The sequence below is a fragment of the Trichogramma pretiosum genome, unplaced genomic scaffold (genome assembly GCF_000599845.2).
Source record: "Trichogramma pretiosum strain Unisexual culture from Peru unplaced genomic scaffold, Tpre_2.0 scaffold1, whole genome shotgun sequence".
In the NCBI taxonomy this organism is placed as follows: Eukaryota; Metazoa; Arthropoda; class Insecta; order Hymenoptera; family Trichogrammatidae; genus Trichogramma; species Trichogramma pretiosum.
In genome coordinates this window covers 4561032-4578780 of record NW_019641703.1, presented here as the reverse complement: position 1 = coordinate 4578780, position 17749 = coordinate 4561032, and the positions used below count along the sequence as shown (strand labels likewise).

At 43.8% G+C, this 17749-nt stretch overlaps 1 protein-coding gene across 9 annotated transcripts in view; it reads right to left on the bottom strand.

Moving 5' to 3' along the window:
* Window positions 1-17749, bottom strand: part of LOC106655868 — a 41342-nt gene that overhangs the window by 6492 nt on the left and 17101 nt on the right. The window contains exons 2-6 of one of the 9 annotated variants that reach the window (XM_014376463.2): window positions 15554-15952; window positions 4304-4454; window positions 3740-3947; window positions 2878-2964; window positions 176-410 (exon numbers count right to left, since the gene is read on the bottom strand). In XM_014376463.2, the coding sequence (XP_014231949.1) occupies window positions 176-410; window positions 2878-2964; window positions 3740-3947; window positions 4304-4454; window positions 15554-15764 (892 nt within the window). In that variant the 5' untranslated portion in view covers window positions 15765-15952. Of the gene's footprint in view, window positions 1-175; window positions 411-948; window positions 2805-2877; window positions 2965-3739; window positions 3948-4303; window positions 4455-6103; window positions 7245-8939; window positions 9376-9522; window positions 10203-15553; window positions 16443-17749 lie in introns of those variants that run through there. The other 8 variants (XM_014376471.2, XM_014376455.2, XM_014376517.2 and 5 more) reach the window with 8 other exon arrangements.

Here is a 17749-nt window from a genome sequence, read left to right as displayed (position 1 = left end):
ATGCGCCTATATATACACAGCATGGAGCACAGCGCAAACTTTCATTTTTACTCGAGTTCATCGACGCTCTCTCGGCGCACCGACTCGCAAGACTCTTTATCGTTCGATTACATTATTGTATACGCGGTATGACACAAACAAATATAACAATAATAATAAGTAAAAAAGTACGAACCGTGATTATCGAAGTCCTGATTGTCCGAGCTGTCGGAGTACATGGCCATGCTGCCCTCGAAGGCGATCGTGTAGTTGTCCTTGTTGTTGGTCTTGCAGGTGATGAGCATGTCCTCGCAGTCGAGCGAGTCGACGCTGTAGCTGGCGCCGGTCGGCAGCACCGGTATCTCCTTGACGGGCGAGAACAGCAGCGACGACTTGCAGATCGACGTCGTCGAGCAGGCCGAGTCTTCGCCCTATACATCGATCGCGTGACAGAAAAAAACACAAAATTCTCGCTCGTGAATATTTTTTTTTTTGGAAACTCGAAACATCCTTTTTTTTGCGTGTAATGTGCGTTGTGTACGAGATGCGAGCTGAGAAAAATCTTTACGACCTCCGCACGCGCGTGTGCGTCTGCATACGTAGGGCAAAACACGTATTACTGACCTTGCGAAATGGTTGACAAAAAAAAAAGAGAAAAGAACGAACCGATAAAACAATTTTGCTTTGGTCGAGCGATTTTGCGACATTCCTCGCGACATTTTTCGCAAGGTGAGTTTTTCCTCACTCTCGGTATACAGATTTTTCTTAGCGCGCGACAAGCACAGCGTACATACACGCATAAATATGTATGTGTAAGTGCACATGTATCATTATTATTATTATTATTATTATTATTATTATTATTATTATTATTATTATTATTATTATGAAGCCATGCCTTCTTCCGGACGTGCGGACAAGATACATAATTAATATTGAACAATAACACAGTATAACTTCGATATTTACACGTATTTTTGCGACATTTGAATTCGTTTTCGACCACATTATCACCACAGTATACTTTGAGTGCAACAAAGTAAAAATTGCTTGTTCCTTATCTATAATTGAGTAAACGGACACAATTCGAGCAACAATTGTGACGATACGATCCACCAAGCGATGTGTATAGAAAAAAATAATCAAATCGAACGTTTTTTTTTTATTTTATTGATTTGCCAATCAAGCGGAAAAATCGATAATAAATTAACAATTGTATTGATATTATCAAGGAGAATGTGTATACGCGGTTATATATTATGTACAAGCTAAACGTCAAATATAGCTTATGTTCGAGATACAACTGTTACTATCACACATAATTGTCAAGTGCGTGTTGTGATATACCAACGCCCAATGTAATAAGCCACACACACAGACACGCAATTTAATTTAAACAATAATAACACATCGGTATGGAAAGCGATACTTGTGTATGCGTAATTAATGTGAAATTTGTTGGCGTGCGATAATATGTAAACATGTGTGTCGCGCGCGCGCGCGTACATTGATAAGTATTATCGAGCCCCGCGAGTATATACGTCGAGACGCGTATCGTACCCAAATTCATTATTTCAACGCCTCTTGAGATAGAAAAAAAATTTCTCGAACTGCATCGTATCGGAATGTAGGTTTCGCAGCATCTTGTGTATATGAATAATTCGAAACGTATACTCGGCGCAGAAACGATCCTGCTGCACGGTGTGCAGTATGTAAGACGCGTGCGAGAGTACGCGCACATATGTGTAATTATAGCTTCCTCTTTCTCTCTCTCTATTTCTCCCGGTGTGTGCGTCTATATACATATGTATAAACTATTGCTGGACTATCTCTCTCTCGGCACTGCGCAACTCGAGAGCGGCCGCGCCGCAACGGGAAATATTAATGCCCCGCATGTATGTAAGTGTATATCTCGGCAAAAATATGTGTGGGCACACGTGTCGTAAAAATTACTTTCTAATTTGCATCGATGATAATTCGCTCTCTACGAGCTTTTCTTCGTTTTATTTTTAATTTTTTGCGTTATTTCGTATTTTATTCTAACGATCTCTCCTCGTCGGCGAGAAGAGCCGCTTTTCGCGTGTTCTACATCTGTCTATAATGATATTCGCGCGCGAGATTCTTATCCGCGCGAGGATGTGGATTTTAGTGTGCGTGTGAGTAGTGTATTCCTATAGCCACTCATCTGCATCAAAAATTGCATCGTACCATATGCAAAGCTGTGCGTGTTATGCGTTATAAAGCTTTATACTCTGTAAGCACCATCGTCAATAAAAGCATAAATCGAGTGTTAAACGACATTTTCCGCTCAAAAACTCTGTATCAAAAAGATGAAAAAACAGAGCGCAGTATTGTTACTAAGCAATTATAGAGAAGAGGAGAGGAGTGCGCGCGAAAGAAGAGGAGAAAAAGTCTGTAACGTGTAACTCAACGCTGCGTATATAATGCATATTCATGTGTGTCTCTGTGTGTTCGTGTGTGTGTGCATGGAAAAATGGGTAACGAGCAACGCAGCGATTCTCAAGAGTCACGTATTATCGTGACGTGTCTCGTGTAACGGGCTTCGACAACGGCTCACGCATACATTTTTATTTCCACCTCCGTCCATCTCTCTTTGTTCGCAATTTCGTGCTGCTGTGCTCGTTGCGCATTTTTTTTTATCTTTCTTTCTTTCTCTCTCCTTGCATAGATATCGCACTCCCGTGAATAGATAAAACAAAAATAGTTGTATAATATGTAGGTGAGCGAAGAGGAAGATAAAGAAGAAGAAGTAAGAAGTAAAATGAAAGACGAAAAAAATGAAAATAATGAAAAAAATTATAAACATTTTTGCGTTGCACAAAATAAGTATTGTATTTATTTATGCACAACTCTTTTTTTTAGCGGGATATGTCCTACCTGACTGTTAGCATCGTGTAATTTGAAGCCGATCTCTTCCATCACGGAGCCAGTTAAAGTGGCGAATTCTTCCCGCTGATAGTTAAACTGTCGGAGAAAACGGGGACACAACAGATGCCTTTTTCGTTAATTCGTTCACTTTGGCTTCTTTAATTTTTTTTATTTTTTTATTTTTTTTGTAGTTTTTGTTGTTGTATCGTGTGCGAACATAGCAGTATATTAAGAAAAGTTGAATAACAGGACCGAGTATAGTACACAAGATGAGAGTTTTCCGGTTCGGTGATGAAAAGAGGTGTTAGTACAAGTAGCAATACATATTACCTTTTTACGTTCATTACGATTATTATTATTACTCAAAAATATTATCGATTTTACGCTTGCATAACGAAATTTGAGAAATCAATCGGTCGTTGCGTAATATAGCAACTTGAAAGTATCAAAGCCGATTACTGGTTAATTTGCCTTATTTTTCAGCTCGTTTTTAGATATAAATATAAATAAAATAGTATAGGTGTAGGTGCGTTACAGTAATGAATGTACATAACCACTACAGAATTATCATACAGATGAAAGAAAGAAAAAAATTCTAAACGAAATCTTTGCTACGTCGGAGAGCTGCGCTGAAAAAAAATGATCCTATCCGTCGCATCTGGACGATAGACGCTGGAAACGAATTTTTCAGCGACGCGGTGGATCGATTTCTTTCAGCGCGTATTATTATAGTTACATAATGCAGATCGATATAGAAGACCGTCACAACGAAGAAGAAGAAGAAGTAGTAGTAGTAATAAGAAACGAATAAGAAGAAAATGAAAAAAAAACGATAAAATTAAGATCATCATCGGCAAAGAAAGACACTCACCTCCGAGTGCTGGACGGGATCCGTGCACATGGTCGGCAGGGCGTTGAGCAGCGTGTGCAGATCCGACGTCTTGCAGTTCTCCATGTCGACCTCGGCGAGATTCGCGTCGAGGTTGCGCGCCAGATCGTCGTAATAGCCGAGATCATCCTTGGTGTAGGAGGCCGACAGCGAGGACAGTACGCTCGGGTGGACGTGCAGACCGCCGTCCCTGTTTTCGTCGTCGTCGATTTGTTGTTCGTTTTTGGATTTTTGCGTTTGTTTCAACATGAACGGCGATACATTAGCGACTGCTGCTGCGCGAGTCCGCAGATCGTCGAGTGCAGTTTGGAGATGACTGCGGGAGGATTTGTGCAGAAGCGATGTTGTGCGAGAGAAAATAAAAGTGGCGCGTGCGTGCGTGCGGTGGATTTTGTGCGGGAGAAAAGATAAACAAAATAAAAAATGAGAAAACTAAAAAATTTTTTTCGATGATCGATGATTAAAAAATAAGGAAAGAATCGGTATTGCTGGAAGGAAAGACTGCAGAATAACGATATTGAGTATAATATGTAGTGTATCGCATACCTGTAATCGATGAACCAAAAGTCCGTATTGTCCTGGATGAAAGCGGAATTGACGTGATCCTGATTCTCGTTGGCCGGATTGGAGTTGCAGTCCGAGCCCGGCGTCTGCGGTTCGTCCATCATTGTCGTGGTTGTTGTTGTCTTTCCAGAACCTGAGACAGAAGCAATTACGATTTCATCGATTAGAGATCAGCGTCATCCTTCGTTCGAAAAAAATCGTTATTCGATATAAATATCGGAGCTTTCACTTGGATCGCTCGTAAGAATATTGTGGGAATTTTCAGATATGCAGATACGTCAACAGATATATAAGTCGATAATGGGGAAGTTTCAAACAGCCATTAAAATTATGAACCCGTAAATTTGATTTATCTAACTTATGGTTAATTCGCTGTTTCGTTGATTAATGAAACAAGGGGAGGGAGGGGAGATTCGTTGTCTGTTTTATCGCTTCCGGAGCCGCGAGATATTCTATTCAGACAAAATACTCTCGAGAGCCGCTGCTTCTGCTGCGTGATCCTAAACAAATGTCAAAACTTAATTGACCCGGGACTCGCAGGCCTTATCTTCTATGCTTTTGGAAAATGTATGTATAATGAACTCGGTCTATGTATTTATACGATTATATCGAAGCAACAACGCATCAAACGATGACGCGCAGCATAATATAAGGAAATTCATTATTATACACACAGTCGAGTCGAAACGAAGTAAACACAGTAAATCGATGCATTGTATATAGCTATACGTGCGTGGGAGCAGGAGTCGATAAACTGACTCTTTTCCATTCACATAAAAGTGAGAGCAAAAAAGTCGCGACTCTATTAAATCATTCGTCGTTGTAATAAAAAAAAAAAGCTATACCTATGTAACATAATTTTTTGCACGACGACAGAGAGGTGTTGTGCGTCGGCGCTATATAATGCTATACTATACAACTTCGACTTCGAGACTATAATGCAGCTCGTAGCAGCGGACTGCAGCAGCAGTAGCACACGCGTAGTTACAAAAATAGTCATCAAGCTCTCTCGCGCTGTGTGTTGTGTGTGGTGTTATAACGTCGGTTTCGTTTCGAAACCGAACACAAAAGCAGCTTATAAGTAATATTCCAAACGAGTTTATCGTTTAAGCTCGCGCTCGCGCGACAACTTCGACAGTCATTAACGATTCTCTTTACTTTATTTTTTCCTTTTTCATCGCGACCACTATATATCTCTCTCTCGAGAGCGCTAATATAAGCGATAGAGATAGACGTTATACTTAAGCGTATATACATAAATATATAGATAGAAATACGTTAATATAATAATAAATCCACGAACTGCGGCGAGCTCGTTTTTCGATATAATATTTATATATAATATCGGTAAAGTATAATCATCGCGCTCTTTGGTCGCGCGCGCCCGTTTACTGGCGCTTTCTAAAGAAAAAGCGGATCGGCTTTTAAAAAACATAAGAAGCGAGTCGAGCTGGTCTCTATCTTTCTCGCTCGCTCTTTTGCGCGAATCGACGGCACCGACTGCACATATAAACGTCGAGTTTCCGCGAAAGGCCGCGTGCCGCAGGAATCGACAAAATCAACTTTTCAATACGGCACAACAATACACAGCTGTGTGCGTCGAATACGTCGCGCGCAAATATCCGCGTAAACGTCTCTTCTTTTTTTTATTTAGGGTGAAAATAATACGCGCATTACCCGGAAATTCGCGTTCGCGGGCAGGAATTCCGTTGATCGAAAGTTCGTTTGTATAGAAAAAAAATTCGCACTGTCGCACTGTATTACTGTGGTATGTGGACTAACCTTCGTCGTCCATGATGTCGACAGCGCACTTAGCACCCGATCACGACGATGAGTCGAGAGTTTAAAAATCGTTTTCAAACTCGTTGACTACGAAAGCAACAACAACGACGACCGCTGCGTCGCGTGCTGCTGCGTGTGTTTGCGATGCATATACGAGACATGTATATACGCATGCAACAAACGCAGCACACACACACACCAACACCACGAAGCGCAAAACGACGATCGGTATTTATCCTCTGCTGCTGCAGCGAGTGCAGTTGTGTATGTATGTATTTGAGAGAATTCTGCACAGTCTATACTCGCGATTTCTGCTGCAGCGGTATAACACCAACTCGACGTTTGTGTTTATACTATCCACGAGTTATGTCGGTCAGCTGTTGTTATTACTGCATACTACTAGCTGCAGCAGCAGCATCATCAATATAGCTCGACTGTGTCGTTCGTGTTTCGAGCAGCAGCCGTGATCACATCATCTTGCAACTGCAATTTTGCCCCAGCAGCTGAGGCGAGTGATAATAATCTCTCGGGATATTACGTTAGGATAGGCTGAATAAAGTCGAGCACAGTGCGCACACGTATACAGCAGCGTCTCGGCCGCGTGTGCGTTATTATATTATGTACGAGACACACTTTGGCTAATGCAATATAATGACAAGGCTGCTGCAGTGGCAGATACACACACACGCGCGCGCACAATGAAAAACACACGTTAACTTTTCTTCGTGCCTTTTTCTAAAAGCAGCAATTTATACACACTCACGCTGCACTTATGTACACACACATAGACACGGGCGGAAAACTATACACTACACAGAACGATGCACTTGACTGAAGAAGATCGTTACGAAAACACTGTATACAGCAGCGGGCGTAACGAACAAAAGTGTCACCGATTGTGTGAGAATCTTTCTCAAGCCTCTCTCTACTATCTCTCTCTCTTCCTAGTGGCTGCCGATTCTTTAGCGGGGGGGCCACCACCACACACTTGATAAAAAATCACTGCGCGTACGAGTATTATATTGTCTTATCCCTCGTATTATACGGTCGCGCGAAACGCCTCGCGTGTGCGTAATAACGAAGGAAAAAAAAAAGAAAGAAAAAAAAACACGCGCGCATACGCACACGCACACGTGCACACGAGCTCTCGGAGCAGCGCTGCGAGGCAGACTGACTGACTGACTGACTCCGATGTTCGAGCGCGCCGGTAAAGTCGGAGTCGCTCGCTCGGCTCTTTTTCGTTCTCAAGCAGTAGAAGAAGAAGGAGGCGCCGTGTGTTTCTCCTTCCCTTTACAGTATGTAAGTACACCTCTACATAATATAATCTGCACGGTATACACGTTTATAACTGTGCGCTCACCGGCTGGCTGGCTGCTGGCAGTAGACAACAACTGCCATGGTAGGTTATTCGCGTGCGAGAGATGAAAAGAGACAGATAGACGAGGTCATGCGCGGCAATTGCGAAGGTGGACTCTTCTTTCTCTGTCTCTCACACACACAACTGCACGCGACGTTGACCGTCGTATATAAATACTGTATGATATACACCAACATACGCTTACAGTCGCAAAGAGTTCCTCTCTTGTCACTTTGCATTTATAATAAATGCACGAAGAATGTGCCGTCATGTACGTGACAGCCGAGAGCCTCGCTGTATGTTGTACACACATAAACACACGGCTTTATTTTTGTTTCGCTCTTTTTACTCTCTTTTTTTTCAGCTTATAATTTTTGTCGTCGTCGTTGTCGTTGCTGCTTCTTTGGCTGTCTCGTGCATTTAATACCCGCGCGGCAATGTCATCGCCCCCATGCCGTGCACATCGACTGCACACATCGCGACGCCACTCTGATCATTTTCTCTTCTCTCCCTTTTGTCTTATCCAAGGCTCGAGAGTAAAGAAAGTTGAAGTCGAAATTTATCGAAATTCAATTCCTCTAACTTACGCGTTATCTGTACACGCAAATCGGCGGATTATCGCGGGTCGTAAAGATATTTCGAACGGCCGGCATATAGCTGCTCAGGCGGCATGCGCTCTACGTTATAAATTGTAGGTCGGTAATCGTCTCAAGAGGTTTCAAACGAGGCTCACGAGCAACAAAATCAACAATCACTCCTTGTAGAATATAATGAAGCAGCTCGTCTAAAATCAAGTTGAAGCTTTTTTCTCGCAACTCCAAATTGAAATTTACCGAGTTTGACCGCGATGACCACCGCCGCCACGAGTTAACACAAATGAAGATTAATTTTTGCTGATTTCGAAATTTCCGTTTTTTTTTTACGTAATTCGTTGCGAGGTGCGTACATATAATATAGGTAATATGCTCGATGTTGCGTACATTGCATCTTATACATTAACAGCGAGGCTCAATAAGAAAAATATGCGGACGTAATTGTGTACGCAGGCGACACACGACAGCCGCATCGTAGCGCGCATTACACACGATGAATTAATATACGCGTGTTTTCCATTGTCTCTTGACACACATCAATATTCGTGATATTAGCTATATGTACAGGAGACTGACATGACATGTCGTGAGTGTGTGTGAGTTTGTCATCGCAGAATGTGTAATTTATAGAAACACGTGCGAACCGTCTGTGCGCGGGTGGTGGTGTTTTGGGAACGATCGTAAAAGGATCGAAGCACAGCATTTCGTGACGACACATTCGACGCTCTTCAGAACCACTTGAATTTTTGGTGACAGATATGCGGGGGGGGAAAGGAGAGTATGCGTATGTAGTTGGAAGCGGTTCATAATACGATGGAAATATGATTAACGATGAGAAAATAAAAAACAAATGGTTTAAAGACTTAGAAGTATACAGAAAACATACATCACGACGATTCGACGTGCAGTAGCAGACTTTTATCAATCGAGCTCCCACTTTCTTGTCGCTTTGACGATTCGCGATCTCGTCGATTATCACTTACACTTTAATACGCAAGAGAGGAAAAAAAAGCAAAGAACGAGTCGTGTTGCATCGATCTATCGATCGAAGAATGAGACATAACACTTCGCGCGAAATGCAATTCACAGGAAAACGAGGTACATTAGAATTTAGATTCGCGCCCGCACCTACATAGTACCGCGTTTATCTCGCCGCGGCATGTGTCAAGTATCGACATTATATATGTGTCACGATGCAGAGAACGACTGGTTCTATGTGGAATAATCATGATTCACGCGATTATAAACATTTAGACGACGAAGGCGCGTGCACACACTAGCACATATTCACATTGCACATAAACACACGCATGACACAGCTATATAAGCAGAGCTGATGTGAGTGAGACGTTTTGCATTCCTAATTATACGGCCGTGTCGTATGCCGAGCGCGACAACGACGACGACGACGAGACACAGCGGCCTACGCACTAAATATAATCGTGGTAGGGGAGGGGGCCTCGCCTTACCGTACGCGCTCGACTTTGGTCTGCTATTTCTAATATTCTTTCTGACTGCTATATACACACATGCTGTGATCCCCGCTGCGCGTTCGACGTTCGACAGACTACAGAGAGCGACTAATAATGATGAAAATTGTCATTACGTAACAGCGCCCCTCTGGCCGAGCGCGCTAAGTGCACTAGTCGCTGCTGGCCATTGCGTGGCGCCGGGATGGGCGAGGGTTCGATTCCCTCTCTCGGCCGGACCCTTCGTGCGGACTCTCGCGGCCATAGAATCAGCGACCAACGAGAACTTGTTGACGCGTCTGAACCCGACGTTTCGGCCCATCGTTGCGGGGCGCTGGCGGCTCGACCCGCATCAAGTGAGTGCGCAAGGAGAGAGGGGATTGTTGTGGGGCGCTATTGCGAGGTGACACAAACCGTCGGCGCAAAACCCTCGTCCCGATATATTTTTGACTTTTTTTTGCAATTATTGTTTATTGAGGTGTTTATATTATTTAGAATCCATTTTGCAAGAAAACACTTTCCTTAGTTAGATATTTGAAAATTTTAATAAACTTTTTTTGCCTATAATGTTTATTTTTTTTTTTAATTAAATGGTTTATTTAGACTTTAATTTCTTTGTTAAATATTTTGTTAATCAATTCTCAATTCACTTGGGTTTTAATTTTTTTTTGTGTGATATTATTTTCAATCGATAGTTATTCAGGCGTATTTTTTTCCGTCGCTGCCGCTAATTACCCTCGACTGATTTATATCTTCGCGATTCACATCGTCACCTTGAATCGTAAAAATTATCGTCCTCCTAACAGCTGCCACGTTGGCCGAGAGCGCTGAGTCGTTCGACGCCACCGCCACACACACGTGTGCGCGGTGGCGGGGGCAGGGCATGCCGGGCTGGGCGAGGGTTCGCGTCCCGTTGCCGCCAAATTCAGAGTTCGAGAGTTAGAGTCTGTGCGCAGGGACGTGGCAGCGATATGGGACGGGCAGTTCCCGACCGATCGCCTTTCTGCGTGGCTAATTCGACGGGCTGCGCGGGCGGCGAGTGCCCAGGAAAGAAGGACTGCGCGTAAACGCGGCCCCGGACTTGTGCGCGCCATTTAGAGCCGTATAGAGTCGGAGAAGTTCGGAGTTAAGCTAGAGTAGAGGTGGGTGGAAGTGGACGCGTACCCTCGCCCCGATATAGTTTTGATCTTTTTTTTTTTTTTTCTTTGCGTAAGATGCGATTTTCATTATCTTGACTGATATTTGGTACGAATTTGGAGAACAAATTTCTCGCCTAGAGAGACAGATGGAAACACTTAAAATGATAAATTAATAAATAAAACCGAAATAAAATCAAAAGTCGAAGCAGATTAATGCGTTTGATCTAAAATTTATTTGTTCGAGTAACATGAAAATTTTGCAACATCTTTGCCATTCATGAACTTTGCATTGTAGTTACCAAACAAATTTTGCACAAATCTTCATTCGTTAGTTTATCAAGGACCATGTCACAGCAGAGAATCGACAGTCGTTTATGTGTAATCTCGCGAAAACAATCCAGTACCCAGCGGCGGACGAATCTTTCCACCAGTTTCTCGCACATAAACACGGCACAAGACTTAATGATACCACCCTCGGGGAGAAAATGATTACGAAGCGCTTTTTGATTATAATGCTTTTGTAAAAACTCGAAGCAGTCCATACACGTGAGTCCATCGTCCACCTCTGCGAGCGACAGACGAATAAAGTAGTACAACGACACGCTTGGAACTATCTTCAATTCCTTCGCGTTGCTCGCGAAATTTTCATCCTCGAGCCAAGATTCGGCAGGTTTCGCCGATTTCACGAACAGTTCGTAATCGACGAACGACTTCATCACCGTCGGGGCATCGCTTCGGTTCAACTCGTATCCCCTGTTCTCGAGATGCTCGACCGTAGCCAAAATTCCGGTCGCCATTATTAATTTAGCCAAAATCTTCGGTCTTTGATCTCTCGGTCTTTTTCAGCAGTTTCGATCTCTCGGCGAAGTGACTGTAGGTGGGTCAAAACGAAGTTCGACAGATCGGCACCACGATTCAAGAGTAAAACGACCATATTCGGTTTCAAACTCGTCACGACCCATTGAAGAGGTGTCCGCGGCCTTTCTTGTCCCGGGCGTCGACCTGCAGCTTCCGATGACTGACTCGGTAGCATAGATATCAAAGTATACCCTCGCGAAGTATTCGCCATAGTCCGCCTGGCAAATGATGTGCAAGGGGGTCATTCCTTCCTCATTGGCTGAATTGGGATCGGCGTCTGCCCTCAGCAGCAATTCGATCGACGTCTTGTTTCTGGTCTTCGTGGCATAGTGCAACGGTGCGTTGCCCAACTTGTCTTGGGCGTTGATCCGTATCGGCCGTCGCGTTACGTCGCTGTATCGAAATAACGTTGCGTCCAAGTTACGGACGTCGCTCTCTTTGCAAAGTATGTGCAACAGGGTCGATCCGTCTTTATCGGCTAAATTCGCGTCGGCGCCTCTCCTCAGCAGCAGTTCGACCAAGGTTCCGTGGCCGTACTTCAGAGCCACGTGCTAGGGTCTGCTATAAACCGACTCGCGCGGGCCGACCCGATGACGACCTCGTTCATTGCTATTATACACTATTTCGCCCTTGTGTAAGTGACAGCAATCGTGGGTCGATTGATAGCGGTGGACCGCCTATGTCCGGCAAGAGGCAATTGAGCGATCCTGACCGCGTTCAAGAAACTTCGTTACTGCGTTATTCAAGCCTTGCTCGCAAGCCACCTGAAAATGCGTCAATCCCAATTCATCGGTGTAATTAACGTCGAACCTGTCGTAAATCTTAAAAAGCTGACAGCTGAGGTAGCGACTGCTTCTAGGCACGCGATGCAACGCAGTAGTGCGACGCGACGATGGCTTGCCGTTTCGATCTATCCTGGGCTCGTCATTGTAACCGGTTCGGACCACGAAGTCGACTAATAAGCTTCGTTGAGATATGGTTTTGGCGGACTTTACGGATTCCACGAGAAGCCAATCGATCTCTTCCCTTCGGAAAGTTTGCTGGAGTTTCAGGGAGGTATCCCGTCCAGTTTGGGATCAAATCGTATAGAGATAACCGAGGAATCGGTGTCGATCCGCTACGATGTCCCAATCGATCGTTTCTCGCAAGTTTCGCAAACGATTCACGCGTTGAAAATTGGGATCGTCGTCCGCCGTATCTTCCACGTAGAAATTGTCATATCTCATACGGAATACGTCGCGGTCCACCATCGTTTTGCTCACTCGCGCACAGCAACGCGCACGGATACACTTAAAGTACGATATTTGTTACGTACTTAAGATACGTACACGATTTTTAGATTCCTTCAAAAAAAATCACGCGCTCATTCGATCTCTGTACTTCGATTTCGTGTGGCGGCGTCGCAGCGTGTACACTGACTGTACACCGGCCGCGCTATAGGTACGCGGAACTCGAAAATTTGCGGTCGATCGTTCGCTTTCTTCATTGTTTATAAACAACAGCGCGCGCGACTACAGTTTCTCGAAGTATGACGTTGCGCGGCGAAGCAAGCGACTAATCGAACGCAACACGTACTATATGCATAGAAATATATAAAGAGTACAGAGGAAGTAGAGAGAACGTCTCATTTAATAGCTGTCTGTTATCGTGGACGCGCACGTGTCGCCAGAGAGAAAGTGAGACGATCGGATACGTATATAGACGGAGAGCTACGTAAAAGAACGTAACATAGGGGCGTTGACATTAGGCTGCTTTCACAAAATTTCGCCCACGACTACCGACCGATGCAGTCCTGTTCTTCTTTCCCTCCTCCTGAACTTTGATGAGAAAAAATATCGATCCTTGATAACTGAAATTTTTCAGCGCTCTGAGCAGCAGCCCCTTTGGCCGAGACGCTCGGCGCGCCTATGTTTATCAACGGCCAAAGGTGTGCCTGCCGGGATGGGCGACGGTTCGATTCCTCTCGAATCCCATTGTGATAGCGTCAATAAGTTGCGTGAAAGAATATAGATTACTTATATTCCTTGGAAGCGTTATGCGCTGAAAAAATTGAATGAGAGTGCCCGCCCCAGTAGGGGAATGTGTATGGGCCATTAACGCAGACGCGCTGCCTGAACAGTGGGAGAAGTGGGAGGAGGAAAGCCGTCGCCCCGATATATTTTTGACCTTTTTTTCGCAGTTGCGGTCACTACACAGGTGTTTTTTTTTTACCAAATTGGCTCGTTGGAAATGATTTGAATACTTGAAAATGATATTATCGATTAACGATCGGAATAAAAAAACGTACGTACATTTTTTTTTTTTTTTTTTTTGTATAAATTTTTTATCGACGTCGATTCAAATGTCAATGATATCGGTAAAAAATGCATCGTATACACTATATACGATTTGAGACGAGAGTATGCGCGTAAAAATGTACAGCCAACGCAGCGCGGTAGAAAGACAGAGACGGAGACGCACGAAGCTCGTATACGTTTCAGAGACACGAGATCCGAGCAGCTAAGCGCTACTCCGCCGGTGCGCGCCGCGAGCAGTGGAGGGGCTCGAGCTATACAGCAGTAGACTCTCGACTTGCTATAACGTGTTTTAGCGCAGCGCGCGAAAGAAACATAAGGGCCACGAAATTGTCCTTGCCGAGCAGCAGAGCCCCTTGGTCGTGCGCGCAGTGTCGCTGCACGGCCATCATGAGGCACCGAACTGCCGGGCCGGGCGCGGGTTCGAGTCCCCGGCTCACGAATTCCGGACTTGTGCGCGGCAGCGATATGACACTGCGCTTCCTATACCGCTTCATATACACTACTCATGCATCCCTGGACAGCCAGTGGGTGCGGGGGGTGTCGATACAGGAGACGGTCGCGTACGTAAACGCCGCCCGCCGACCGGGTGACGCAGGAGGATGCGCGCCTTCGCCCCGATATAGTTTTGCCTCCTTTTTTTTTTTTTTTTTTATTAATTTTTGCTATTTTATTTTTCTTGACTAATATTTTTACGTAAACGTAAACGTGTTATCTATTTTTTGAGAAAATAAAATTTTGGTACCAGATTAAAAAAAAATCTTTATTGAAAATGAAAAATACGTACATTATGTATTCACTTTCGATGTCATTACACGAGTATTACCGATAAAATTAATCATTCGTAGAAATACGCTCACGACACTATATTATTCCTCTCACGGTACTTTTATTGTTCTTTCTTTATATCCTGCATCTATCTCTAATCACTGCTCATGCGAACCCTGGCAAAGACGATTATACTTACCCATACAATATTTATGTATGCGTATGCGCTTCGAGGCCTATTCGAGGAGTGGCCTTTATAGCATCGATTCGCCGCGTGCCATCCTCTCCAGGCGCACAAACCACATTGTATTATGATCGCGATCACATAAGAGAGTTAATTCTTAGAAATGTTCGCTGCGCCGTGTCGATCGCGAATTTTGTGATAAGCTTCGTGAAGTTTTAGAGGCATCTATCACAATTGTAACTCCACCGTCTCTGGCGTGCGGCGCACGGGCCACAATAATATAATATTATACATTTAAATATCAACGCGTTAACCGTCACGTAGGTGCGATATCAAGGAATGCACTCGCAGCATGTGCTTTACATTATATTATACATTATTATTATTATTATTATTATTATTATTATTATTATTATGTAGCGCGCCTCTTATAGTCTCGCGAATCTGAGCCGCCTTTCAATAATATCACGTGTCGTTTTTATCGGCCTCGATTCGTGCATTGATACAAATAACATTATTTGCATTGCTAAGCGCTCTATTAATCGGCGCGCAACGAACGTAACTCGTGCAATAAGTAGCTTGCGCGGATCGTCGATCGAGCGCGCAAAATGACAAACGCGAGACAATGGATACATTAATATAACAATATTAGTTATAAAGTCGAGCATGTGCATATAGTAATGATAGTCAACGCGGGTTCAACGACACTCGAGCGCCGCTCCAAATAATTATATACACATCATAATTATCGCAAGCCGTAATTTATTTCTCGCCGTTGTCGATCTTACGTTTTCTGTGATATCGGCGTCGTCGTCTCGGCCTGACGTGGTGATGCCTGGCCAAAGCCTCGCCGCCGCCGCCTCCTCCACCTCCTCCGCAGGGCATCGGTATGGCGCTCGGCCGCTCGACGTGCTGGTAGTACAAGCCGCAGCGCTCGATTCTCGGCGTCAGTTCCTCGGCGATTTTCATGATGACGCAGAGCATCAGCATCAACATCATGATCGATGTCCGGCACCGATCGATGTAACGATTATTACGATTTCGTCGCTTATCGCGCACGTATGTGTGTATTATTATAATTGATCTTCCGGATCGAGGCCCGATGCGCGCGATGCGTCGAGGGTCCCTCGAATAATGTCAATGTATTCACTTATGGTACACTGCAAAAGTAGTTTTTGAGTTTTTCACTTAAAAACGAAACATTTGATACTTTATGATCTCGGAAGACGCAGAATATAATATGCCACGGCGTTGGATCGAGATCGAAATATCACGAGCTTGCAAAACTCGCACGAGATTGCTCCTCAGAACCTTATATAAACTACATCAGCACGGTAAGCCGTAAATAATGCAATGAAAAAAAGAGCTCCTTAATATTTATGCATCCAAGATCCAATCGAAGCATGCCTACAATAATATAACGCCTCTTCGACACATCCACTCAATAAAAAAAAAGAAAAGGCTATAATACGTTTTCATCGACGCGACGAACTAAATCAACGATAAAAAAATCCCATAGCATTTATATTACAGCTTTTTACAGTGCAATGTGTGCGTGTAAATGTGTGCGTGTGTGCGCGCATGTATGCAATATTGCACACAGGCAACCGAGCGGCACGCAATAAATTATTCGCTATTACATTGTCGTCGCGCGTCGTTAACCGGCGTAGTCGTCGTCGTCGTCGCATATATTAATGTATAATAATATTAAATACGAGGTCAACAACATACATACATACTTACACACACACTTACACACATACATCCTTTCCTTTATAATACAGCTGGAATAATCGACAACTCCCAAACATTACATATCGTAATTTGCGCAATTTCGAGATCGAAACAATGAGAGCCGGTCCCCTCCCCCATCCTACATTTCACAGGCGATCGCTCGCGCGAGCTTGTGCATATATATTAAGGTGAGTTTTGAACTATGAATGTAAAATATATACACGATCCTGTAATATACCAGCGTTAAATAAAAAGTCACTTGTGTATATACATGCGCGAACCTATATAGGCGTCGCTCTTTTTTGCTTCCGCTTTGACGCCTATTGTCTCGACGCGACGACGACGACGATGCGATGTGACGTAGCGCCTTTCTAATTACGATCCGATCGTGCTAGAATAGAAGCGAGTATTTGTATACAGTTAAAGCATTCGAGAATTTTGAGATTTCTATATGATGTAAATAGTTGTTCATTTGCTATATCGATCATACACGAAAACGCGATGATTTCTTTGTGCGTACGACTTTAATCTTGAGACAAATGAAATGCGTGAATCGATCGTGTTCATATGGATATCGATAATTAGTCGATAAAACTTGATACGCGATACAGGAGATGCATCGACTATCGCATTACGTCTATAGCTAATTACATACGCGTTGAGATTTGTGTGCCGTTTTGTGGAAAGCTCGTCTGATTTGTCATCTACGACTTGGAAACATTCGTATGAGCAACAGCAAGCGCTCGAAAAACAAAATAGAGATTCTCAGTTGAGCTGTTATAATTTTCTGTGTGTACAACTGGAGGAAACGAAAGTCATGCCCAAAGGCCACGCAATGAGTTGAGCGACTGCCGATACCCGATTTAGTACGATATTATGTGCATATTTTATTCTATGAAAATATTTCAACCATCTATATTCTCAACGCTAAACAATGCCTTTACGGCTCCCCTCGATAGTTTCCGCCTTATAATCATTCACCTTTCTTACGCGTGTATGTGTGAATTAGATGATTAACGCGATAAAGAATTTATATATCATCGAGTGCGCTCTTTCCTCGATCTTGCAGCGCGCATAGACAAACGATTCGATTCATTTTATATATTTATATATATCGTAACACGCGGACTCGAGTGTCCGCGTCGCGATATCTTACAATAACAGCACTTGTTTGCGCGCCGAGCTTCCCTTATCTCGCGACTGTGTCCTATACGCAGCACTCGAGTCTCGGATGGCACAAGCTCACCGAT